At 38.8% G+C, this 12,084-nt stretch overlaps 1 protein-coding gene across 1 annotated transcript; it reads left to right on the top strand.

Annotated features, from left to right (window-relative positions):
* Positions 1-3,378: 3,378 nt before the first annotated feature.
* On the top strand, positions 3,379-10,442 carry LOC146568414 (chymotrypsin-like protease CTRL-1). Its single transcript, XM_085283385.1, has 6 exons — positions 3,379-3,432; positions 3,997-4,011; positions 4,147-4,309; positions 8,855-9,123; positions 9,747-9,895; positions 10,073-10,442. Exons 1-6 carry the CDS (start codon positions 3,387-3,389, stop codon positions 10,403-10,405), a joined length of 975 nt encoding a protein of 324 aa, XP_085139511.1. The 5' UTR covers positions 3,379-3,386; the 3' UTR covers positions 10,406-10,442.
* Positions 10,443-12,084: the final 1,642 nt, after the last annotated feature.

Below are 12,084 nucleotides of genomic sequence, written 5' to 3'. Positions count from 1 at the left end.
AGGCTGGAAGATTGAGTGAAGAGGAGGGGCATGTGAATCTGGGCCAGCTGATCGAAGGAATGAAGTTATTTAACTACTGTGAACATTTTGCTTTTGTCTCATTGATGCTCTTATTCAATATGTGACCATGACGTCAGCAAAAACCTTTGAAGCTGAAGTATGAGGAAAATAATTTTATGATTTGAATACAAGGTAGAAATAAAAAAAAGATGTGAGCTTTATAAAGGCCTTTATGGTTTGTGTGTGATTATTAAAACAACACACATTCCCAGCTTGTCAGAACTTCTATAATTAAGAATCATTATCAAGACATACTCAGTGATTTGTTTGTTTCTGGGTATCTCAGCAACCATTTCTTCTGTTTCAAGAAAACAGCCCGAAGCTTCCAATATACCCTCTGCAGTGGTCGCTTCGCTCAGAGCCTCACTGTCGTCACACAGATGCTGTCATCCAAGGTGTAAGAAGCCGCTGCAGTATTGTCCTAAACGATAGGTGTCGCCATTTAGTCAATAGTGGAGAAAACGTGCTAATAGGGAGCATAAGAAGTTAAAACCAGGAGCCAAGACTTTGTTAAGTGTTGACTTGTTGTTTTGCAAATTTCTTTCCACAAACTCAAGCTCCTAAACATATACAACATCTCACTCTGTGTATTTGTACATCTCTGAGCTTCTGTGCAGGATTATTCTTAAAATGGTGGTAATAACTGGCATGATCTGGACTTAAAAAGGCAATATTTGCCTGTCAGTTTGTTGTAGCTTAATAATATCCTAGATTAATAAAGTTATTCAGTTATTCAGAAAGGTGTTTAGAAATGCATTGGTGGTGGCGTTTAGGAAAGACTACTGAGTGTTTTAGGCCTGAAACTGGTGTTGCAACTTTCATTGTGGGAGGTCACAGGGTGAAAGTGCAGCAGTATAAAGAAACAGGTGTGCTGCATTTTTAACCCAGGACAAAATTAGAGCACTGCTTCCGAATGCACACAGCAAGTGTTTTTTTTCCATTAGATCTATTCTCTTCCTGTCAATTTGAAGGAGGAATGCATAGGAGGAAATGACGGTACTGAACGTGCCAATAATAGTCATTACATGCTGTCACAGCAAAATCTCCAGTGTTAAATTAACACTTTTGACAGTGTTATATGTTTAAAAGTAACCTAGTCAGTTTTGAAGATTAACAAAGACTAACACTGAGCAGTGCTGATTTTCTAACACTGGAATATTTCTAACATTTTGAGTTATTTTCCAGTGTTAGAAAATCAGCACTGCTCAGTGTTAGTCTTTGTTAATCTTCAAAACTGACTAGGTTACTTTTAAACATAACACTGTCAAAGGTGTTAATTTAACACTCAACAGTGTTGTATTTAACACCCAGAGGTGTGGAACCATATAGACACTCTCTAGTGTTAATTTAACACTGGAGGTGTGGTTACATTTCTAGCAAACAGTACAACAGATTATGGCGTAAGCTAAGGCGTAGGGTTTCAGATAGGTTTGTGGATAGGTTGACAAAATTTACATTACCTAGACCAAAACAGGCCACTGTGGACTTGTGGACATATGAAAACTATAACCAGTTAACCTCAGTGGTGTGTACAGAAAGTCTTAACTACAGACACCGACCCCTTGTTGATGTCTTCCATTTATTTGCTCTGCAAATTATAGTCTTTGTTTTCCTGCTCTCACTCAGGCTTATGCAGACATGACTGCTGTGTTTAAGTAACCCACAAGAACTTAGATGTAACAATTTCTTGATTGAAAGTTGTACATTTGTTTTGTGGATAAAGCTCATAAGGTAATTACATTTTATATTTGTGGTTGTGTGGGTGCAGAGAAGTCCTCAGCAAGAAAATACTGTATGTGACTCTAGTTCTTTTTGCACATCACCTAATCAAGTTCACCGCTACTAGCAAGACTGAAGTCTGTTGTGCCCATCTTGTGACATGTACCCTGTGCAGCATGAAGATAAAATATGAGTACATAGGATGGTGAGTAACCACCCACAACATGGGAATCAGTCTGCTTCACTTTCATGACAGGCTTTATACATTCATTTTTTAAAGTGATGTGGTTTTAATAGTCAGCCCAGTCTTATTCCATACCCACATCAACACCATGCACCATTACATTATTAAGTAGCCTAGTGGAAGTCCAACTGGATTGTTTGTTCACCATCTTGCCTTGCATATAAAACTGTATACATTTTGTTTTTATTAACATAGGTAACATCCGACATCCTGAGCAATAATATAAACCTGCCCAGGTTAGGGCAGACGAACCAAGTGACGGCTGGACATCAGCTGTTCCCACCTGAGGAACTGGTATGGGTGCAGGAAATGGCTGGACCTTAGTCGCCCTGGGAACAGGAACAGGTGGACAGGTATGCTCGGGGATGATCACAGGAAGACGAACAGTCTTCACAGCCACAGGTTGGGAGGCATGAACAGTCTTGTTGACGACTGGTCAAACATTACAAAAAGTTTCTATAGATGAAGGCGGGACAGCACAAACAGTTTCTGGGAAAGCTGACTCAAAAACATGGAGAACAGATTCAAACCGACACAACTGTGGAACACAAAACTCAACCTGATATGAAGCACTCAGATCAAATAGCCAGCTTAAAAATAGAGGATGCCTTCTAAAATGTCCTTAACATTTCAAACAGTATCAATTATTAATCATGGCAAAAGCGACTGAAACCAAGTGAAAGCATGTGGGCTGGGAAGCCATTTCAGCATTATATTATCATGTTATGGTCACGTCATTCTGTCATGTGATTAGAACTTACTGATTACTGAGCAGACAGGGCACACATACAAGGTGGGAATGACAATGGTGTGACAAAGAACAGAGGGAAACTGAGGACTTAAATAGACATGATTAAGAGACACAGCTGGGGAAGAGAAGGCACAGGTGAACAGAACCAATTAATGAGCAAGAAAGAAGCAAAACTGAAAAACAACCCACACAGGAGAAGAGACTATCAAACTATAACAGGCAACACTGAGACTGAGGCTAACACACGTGAACCTGACAGGCCAAAGTAAACACAAAGACAAAACATGGAAGAAACACAGAAACACAGACTTGGCATCGGGATCGTAGGAGGGCTGGAAAAAGAATAGCAAAGAATATGATGAATGCAAAATCAGAATAAAAACCCAAGCAAAGCAAAGGTAAAGTTTAAAATGAAAACTATAACAAAGTCAAATGGAAACTATCAAACAGAAAACAGAGTCCCAAATATAAAACGCAGGGTACAAAACCCAGAATCGTGACACTTAAGTTATGCTGGAATGTTGACAAACCGGTTAGAATAGGCAGTGAAAGAAAACTATCACAATGACACCTCTGCTTATTGTAAATACAACTTTACTGTGAGTGAACAGGATGGCAGCCTGGATCCTCTTGGTGTGTGCGCTCATCACTCTGCAAGGTGAGCCCTAATCTTTAACAGCTTTTTTGGTTTTGTTAGAGCTATTTTGTACAATGTTTGAGAATCCGGGTAATGATGGTTTTGTATTGAAGTGTATTGTGTAAAAAATGTAAGAGAAAGTAAAGCAAAACAAACCCTCTGCTGTCAGTATGAACTTTATGAAAACAGGAATTACAGCAATACTGCTTCACTAAACAGACGTACTGTTGGTTATCAGCGATGCTTAAACTATTTTTGTTAACCTTTTGCTTAGTAACTTAGTAACAACAAGTCTTCAATGTGTCAGAACAAACCACAATGTAACATCACAATGCAGAAAGTTTTTCATGTATTCGACAGAAATACAGTGCGGCCTGCATCAAGTCAAATTTGTTGACTTGAAATAATGAGAGTAAAATGTGATCCACTTAGCTGTATTTACAGTTACGGAAAAGTTAAGGAAAAAAAGGTAAAGTAAGGGAAAAAAGCTGTAACTCTAGTGTCCCCATGTGGCTGTTGTTACACACTTATGGCAACATTCACAAAGGTTATAATTTCTAGTGACTTCTTCTCTTATTCTTACAGGCTCAAAGGCTCAGGGTGAGCACATCACATTTCATATATACCATAAAACTGTGTAAATACTCTGAATGTTCATATTCCAGTGTGACTAAAATCAAGCATGAGAAATTTTATTGCATATCACCTGACACCCAGCTGTCTTTGCTCTGTCAGATTGTGGGGTGGCACCTCTCAATACAAGAATAGTGGGTGGTCAGAATGCCCCGGCTGGGTCATGGCCCTGGCAGGTGAGCGTACACTATCAATCATCTCACATCTGTGGAGGCACCCTCATCAGTGACCAGTGGGTGCTCACAGCAGCTCACTGCATTATAACGTAAGATATACTCTTTGTTTCATTCTGTATTGCACGTTTTTACCGGAAGTCTATGTGGGAACATTGTGTTCAAATTCAGTATTTTAGAGACCAAAAAAAAAGCCGTCAGATTATTTATGTTGCCCAGCAGACCTCAAAGAAACCAAACATCAGTGAGAGACTCAAAAAACAAGTGAAGCATGTGAATTAAAAGTTGAGTAAAATATCCTGCTAGACGTGTTCACAGAGCAGTTTTAATAAAGTTAGCTGATACAAATCAATACTTGTTGGTGACAGATAACTAGCATAACTAACATACAAGTTCAACCAGTTCACTATTGTGCAGAAGGTGTTTCTTCAGTGAATAATGGTGATTCCAGCTCATCAGAACAAATATTTATGTTAATAAACTATTAAAAGAACGGCTGTACAAAATCAAATTAACATATTTACGTCTGGCCTTCAGTGCTATTTGTACCTCTAAATGTTGAAATGAGTTATTTCCTGTATGTTATCTTGAATACAATGTTGCTAAGTGGTACTCGTCTTCTGGTGCTTAAACTGCTGAACAGGCAAGCAAACAATAGTAATGTACTGATGCGAAAAAAAACCCCAATTTGTGCTTTACATAGGATCTACTTTCTTTCTACAAACTTGCTGCCACAAACCATAAATGTGCAGAAGGAAGTGTGTGTCTAAGTGTGACTACAGGCTTGTTCCTGAGACAGAATGATAAGGTGTCAACACTGATAGCAGTGTTAGCTGGCGGTACCTTTTATAGATGTTATCAGTAAAAAATTTTTGTCAAGAAGTGGCTCTTTCCTTTACATCTAATCCTCAAACCTGGTGATGTTTCACTGCTTTGCTTTGACATCTGATTGATAAACAAGAATTTCACGCTTAAGATGTTTTCCTCGTAACTTGAACTTTTGCTTGTTGCACAATAGTCAACCTGTGTGATAACAATTTTGTACCATGACGGGCGTCTGCCAACGGATGAAGAAATATCCTCTTAGCATGTCTTCCTGTCGTGTCATACACAGTACATTTAAAGGTCACACATTCAGACTAGTCACCCTGACTTTAGTGAAAATAACATGCTAAGTTAAACCTGATGCTGTGAGGGTGAATTGACCTAATTAATCCAGTTCAGTAGCTTGTTGAAGCATGTATATGTACAGAATACTTTATGGCCGACTGCAAGGTGCTGTGGTCCTGTGGGTGTTAAAATCGTCACGCCTACACCACATGATCGACTGGTGGTTAGAAGTGTGTGTGCTGACATGCTGCGTTTGTTTTTTACCATACATGGAAGTGTACATTATGGACACATTTTCTCCATTTTTATCTTATCGATTCAAAGGAAACTTTGCAAAGGTTTTGTGGTTTGTTCAAAGGAAACTGTTGCAAACATGAACAATGTTTCCATGCTTTGTTTTGTTTCTTTCTTAGAGAGAAGACGCTTTCTCCTGGCAGCTCTTTCTTCTTTCTTCAGTCTTTTTTTAATTGTACCGTGATGAGCTCTAACATTTAGCACGCTACCCGGGCCTCTATACCCTGAGATCGAACCCCTTTTTTAAAGTGAACATTTGCTGGGACATCCAATCCTGGATAGATTGTGCCATCGTGTGAATGCACACCTGAATGCTCCAGACCGGCAAACTGCCAGAACATCAGAACTCCTGATGATCAGATAAGCACCTATTGCTACTGATCCTTGTAATTCCTATCCAGTCAGTGGGATGTGCTAAGTTTTACAGGACTGCGCAGAGTCCTGTAAAAAACGCTCTTTTTCCTGGGTGGACTTTGCTGTTATGTAAATACTGCTGGGTATTATGAGGCAGGAACTCACACGATCTATTTCAGTTCCTCCACGCTGTAAGTTCTGTCACAGTGTTTGATACAATGCACATACAAAAGTCATGTGGTAAAGGAAGTGAGTCTTGGTACATAAGTAGGTCAAATGCAAGGCTTTAACTCACTCACACAAGATTGTGTCATGTGTAAAATAAGTTAAATTTTTTCTTTAGACTTTTTAAACTTATTTTTTTTTGCATTTCTGTGCAATTTGCGTAATTTGATCCAACAAAGCCTCTACATTACATTTATAAAAGTGCCCTACTTTCCCTTAACATGAACCCAAGTGGGAAATCAGTTTTGACTTTTGTCTTCTGGGTGAACGTCTTGTGTCTGGCCCATTCATCCAGCAAAACCTGCACTACACTGGTCTTTTTGCTCTCTCGAAGGATTTCCTAGTCTTTCTGCCAGAAGGCAAATATCCAGGTCAACACCTAACTGAAACTTAGTGGTGGTGGCTCATTTTACTGCCTAATTAGCAACATATCTGCTTAATTAGCAGTCAGATCAGTCACCAGGAATTAATTTTGACTCAAACAGGTTCACGCAATACACTGTTTGTAATGACCCAAATAAAGGTCTCCTAATTCCTTATTTATATGCTTCAAGTCTTTCCAGTCTTGGTGATACATGAGCATACTGCAAGATAAGGGCTTTTAATTTTATGTTTTATTGCTTATTCTTACTTATGTAAAAGCATTTTTGGCTTTACTTGAAAGTCGGAGAGAAGCAGGGAAGCAGAAGGATATGCTGAAAAGTTATGCCACAGTGGGGAAGTGAGTCGTGAATGGTATCTGCTTCCATGTGATAGAAATGATTATACAATAGATTTTAGTTTAGTTTAGTTATTTGGAGAACTGAAATTTACAGATTTACTACCATGTCTATGACAGTTTCTTACAGCCAGTATTGTGGTTGTTACTCAAAAAAGTAATCTATTAGACATTACTCATTACTTTTTAAAAAAAGCTAATGCATTACACTACTTAACTACTCCCTTGAAAAAAAAATTGTCACACTACTTGTTACATTCCTTCTGCATCGCTGCATAACAAGACCTGATATACATTTTCACATAATAACCAATATATACCTTAGGCTACATTATGCAGATAACTGAGCAACTTGGGTAACACAACTAAACACATAATTATAACTGTAACCCGATTAGTCAGTTCAGTGCAGTAATGTGCTACATTAATGTATTACAGAATGTGACCACAGTATGTTTTGCACAGCTGTAATGACGCTGTAATAAGTGGGATGCATTACTTTTTAACCTTTTACTTTGTAACTTTGCTTTGTTGTAACACACTTTGATAACACACTGTCTCATAAATGAAGCGTTTCTTCATTTTAAACTTGCATGATACATCTACAGTCTAAAGTTAGCTCAATGCACTCTACATAGATCTCATACAAAGACTTCTATAAATATAAGTCTCATGTTCAAACCAAGACGTGGCCAAGTATAGACAGTAAATAATTTAAATAACAAGTTACTGTCCCTGTGTGGGCTGGTTTTAATTATACAGTTGCAAGAAAACCAAATTTGAAAGGGATCATGCAAAGATCATGTTGTGTTGTGTTTGGATCTTTCAATTTGGGCCAAAATTGGACACTGGCACTCGAGGCCTGGAGTTCAACACCTGTGCTCTATACACAGCTGTGAAACTAGTGAAGGAGAAAAATGAGAATTAAACAGAAAAACAAAAGACAAAAACACTGAGATCTGTAGATTAACAATAAACCTGATGTGGGAAACTGGAGGATACAGGAGGCCGAAGAAATAAATAGAAACACAATAGAACCACTATATTTAACAAGGAACAAGGAAAACATGTTTACTCATATCAATTCTTACTATCCACAAAAAACTACGTTGGGCCCTATGTACCAGTGTATACATGCAAAGAAAGTACTTTTTGCACAAAATTACCACCCATATAAGCTACTTTTCTGTGTCATAACTCTGTATTAATGTGTTTGTTAGATAATTTAACTCAGTAGTGGTTATGGAAGGTCTGTGGCAGTTCTATTTGTTTGCACAACACGTACAAGTTCAGTTGGGGAAATATTGATGGTTTATATGCATAGTTAAAAGTTTTGATTACATAGGTAGAAAGTTTTTTTCACAGTTAGCTTCTGACCCTGTGGTTTGTGAAGTTAGTATAAGTCAGGGTGACCCATAAACACACTGTTTATCTAGTTCATCACTTGGGTTTGATTGACTTTGATTGGGCACAAGCTTCTGTCGTCACACCTTGTTTTTTTTTTTTTTTTGTAAATTCGCACACGTTTCTATCGGGCAGCATGGAGTTGCGGTGTTGCCGCTGTCACCATTCACCGAGAAGGTCAAGGGTTCAAATCAGGTTCAAGCCTTTCTGTGTGGAGTCTGCCTCATCTGCCTCCGTCTGTGTGGCACCTGGGTCTACTCTCAGCTCAAAAACATGCATGAAGTTAGATTAATTGGTCATTATAATTTGGCCGTACATGTGAATGGTTGTCCTGCCCACAGCGTTCCCTGCCTTTTACCCCATGACAGCTGGATTAGGCTCATGTGACTCTGAATTGGATGAGATAATGGATGTATGTTTGCACTAGTGGTTAAATACAATAAAAACCAATTGCCAACAAAATAGGTCATGACAGGTTTGAGAAAATATTCTAAATCCATGGACTGATTTCATTATTATTCATTTAATACAGAAACTCACTGAGTGCATGGACGCTCTACTTTGGGAGAGAGACTCAGGCTGGGCCTAACACTCATGAGGTGAAACAGAGTGTGTCGCAGGTCTTTGTCCACCCTAACTACAACAATTCTTACTTGAACAACGACATTGCCTTGATGAAGCTCAGCAGCCCTGTCAACTTCACTGACTACATCAGACCTATCTGCCTGGCAAGTAGCTCCAGTCAGTTCTACAACTCCACATCCTGCTGGTCCACTGGCTGGGGCAAACTCAGAGAGAATGGTGAGATTTTTATTTAATCTGTGTAGCTGGTGGAGGTGGAAGCATCATATCAGGTTTTTTCTAGTCTCGCTTTGCCACTTAAATTCGTATTTGCATGTCAACTGTCAGGGGCTGGGTCTGTGACCCAGTGTGTTTCTTATTGTCAAGCTTGTTTTGTAATGTCTCTCAATGTTTCCTGTTTTATTTTGAAAAGCCAGGATTTTTCATGTTCAATGTGTTTTGTTCGACTTCCCCCGTGGTGTCATTATGTCTATTACAGTCAGCTGTTTCTCCATGTGTTTCCACTTCCCCTGAAATGGCCCTCAAAGTGGCCCGCATGCGCAAAAGAAGACGTCACACACAACGCGTTCTTTGTTACTTCCTTTAAAAGTTGTTGCTATTAAAGTTTTTCACCCTGCAAGGTGCGCAGTTCACATATTCGCATAATACTTTTTGGTGCCTGAACTGCCAGACAGATGCACAAACTGTTTGTTGCTGACGGGAATGTCAGTTTTTTGTGGGGGTTTAGATATTGAATAATCACATCATCATTCGTGTTATCGTTTGCACATATCCATTGAAAATACTTTTGAATTCGTAAGACTGGACGAGAGTGGACTCATTTCATGTTTTGCCTTTCACAGAGACTTTGCCAGCTAATGCACCCCTCCAAGAAGTTCAGATTCCTGTTATTGGAAACAAACAGTGCAGCTGCAATTATATCCCAGCAAAAGATGCGAACATCACTCAGCAAATGATTTGTGCGGGGCAACAGAACAAAGGAGCATGCCAGGTTAAAACAAAAGCACATTGTTGTAATATGTATTCTCCCTTACAGAAAAACCCGTTTATTTATTTATTTATTTTTTGCAATTTCAGCCCTATAATGTAAATATAAACTTTTTTAGTTTTGAGAATATGCTGTTTCAGTCCCCTTCTTAATGTTTGTGTTTTATCCTACTCTTTTCAGGGAGACTCAGGTGGACCCTTGCAGTGCAAACAGGGTTCCAAGTGGATCCAGGCTGGTATTACCAGTTTTGGAGTACCTTGTGCTCAGGCAGGTTTCCCTGAGGTCTACGCTCGAGTGTCTGAATTCCAGACTTGGATCACAAATCAAGTAGCAGGGGCCAATGTGGGCTTTGTGAGCTTTACTTCTAGTGGCACCGACACAGACAGCAGCTTTGTGTGTCGCAGCAACAACTCCACTGGCAGCACTAACTCTGGAAATTCAGCCACGTTTGCACCTGAGCTTGGACTTTTTATCTTCTCAGTAAAAATGTTGCTAGACTGCATTTTAGTTTAACACTAAAAATATCTCCTCTTCTGCTCTTTTTGTCTTTAAAGGTACAGTGCATAAACTAGCACCCACTCATATGTATTTTTGACTGAATGAATAAAGTTTATGACGATGCATGAATTTGTTAGATGTAATGGCACACTAATCGATGTATATTTAGTACAACAAAGTGTTTTTCTATTATATAATGTTAAAAAATACTTACATAAATTGGTAATTGGTTTTTAAAGTATTTTGATTTTAAAAAACATTATAGTCAACTATAACATAACTGCACTGTAGCTTGGGTGGATCAGCCTTTCTTTTCTTTCACTACACTCACTACATCAATATTTTTTCTTTTGTTAATCACTTTATAAATCAATTTGTGTTTTCAGCCAAACTAGAGTACCTTGGATATGGAAACAAGCTAAAATTAAAGGTTCTAATTCTGATTTGCTGGTGTTACTGAACATTATGTACAAGACTGGAAGAGATATGCAGAAGATATATGAATATATAAATATGCTCAGTTGTGTATGTTTGGACGTAACGTACAACATCTACTAGATTTTTGGTTTTGGCTTTTTTTCTTCCTGTTATAGATTTTTAATTCAGAGGCTGCTCATGTCATTTTAAACCTTCCCAGAACTCTGAAATATGAGTTTTATTTTAGTGATCTGAGTATTTGAGGAGACAGGGAAATTGTGGGTGGGAACATTTGGGGAAGCAATTTTTAAGAGAGGTTCTGCATTGATACACTGATGGATGTGGTCGCGATGACTTCTGTCTCGGGCTTGTGAGCTGTCACCAGTTATGCTCTTTGAAACCGTACTTTATGGTCAAAGGCTTGATCTGAAACTGCAACTGATGCACCCAATGACATTTTCTTTGTCCAAGAGAACGGCTGACACCTTTAAATTTGACATGTAGCTCTTCCTGTTACGCCATGCTCCAATCTAATCAGAGAAAATGGAAATTTTAGATCAAGAAAACAATATTTTAAACTCAGGCTTCTTAAATAAACCTGGATGTATCAAGGATCGTTAAAGTGGCTTATCTCCTGTTATGTTTGATGTATGTCCTGTTACATTATTAGATACTCATCAGATACTCATAGTGCCAAATCACAACAACAATTGCCTCGTGGCACTTTATGTTGTAAGGTAAAGACCCTGCAATACTACAAAGAAAACATAGTAAACCCCAACAATCATACTGACTCCCTATGAGCCAGCGCCTTGGCGACAGTGGGAATAAAAAAACTTCCTTTATCAGGAATAAACCTCCAGGAGAACCAGGCTGAGTGAGGGGTGACGGGTAGGGAGATGAGAGGAGGACAGGACAAAGACATGCTGTGGAAGAGAGCCAGAGTTTAATAATAACTTATAATTAAATTTAGAGAGGTGTATAAAACATAGTGATTGAAAAAGGTGACTGAAGAAGAAACACTCATGGGAATCCCGCAGCAGCCTGTTGCAGCATAACTAAGGGAGGATTCAGGATCACCTTATCCAACCATAAGTATGTGCTTTTATCAAAAAGGAATGTTTTAAGCCTAATCTTAAAAGCAGAGAGGGGGTCTGAAGGCTCTGCCTCCCATTCTACTTTTAAAGGTCATGAAGATAAGATGTGAGGAGCAGGATTTTAAATTCAATTCAGGATTTAACAGGGAGCCAATGAAGGGAAGCCAGTATAGGAGAAAG

Source organism: Mchenga conophoros, linkage group LG8, assembly GCF_057382185.1.
Source record: "Mchenga conophoros isolate Kocher_MC1m ecotype Shallow Benthic linkage group LG8, M_conophoros_male_GT1.1, whole genome shotgun sequence".
Classification (NCBI taxonomy): domain Eukaryota; kingdom Metazoa; phylum Chordata; class Actinopteri; order Cichliformes; family Cichlidae; genus Mchenga; species Mchenga conophoros.
Note: the sequence above shows the minus strand (reverse complement) of the source record. Positions and strands in the feature narration are given on the sequence as shown.

Excerpts from the sequence above, each read along its gene's own strand:
- LOC146568414 (XM_085283385.1), top strand. The coding sequence starts at position 3,387 with ATGGCAGCCTGGATCCTCTTGGTGTGTGCGCTCATCACTCTGCAAG. Across the intron at positions 4,310-8,854 it reads GCAGCTCACTGCATTATAAC|AAACTCACTGAGTGCATGGA; the intron begins GTAAGATATACT and ends CATTTAATACAG. Across the intron at positions 9,896-10,072 it reads AGAACAAAGGAGCATGCCAG|GGAGACTCAGGTGGACCCTT; the intron begins GTTAAAACAAAA and ends TACTCTTTTCAG.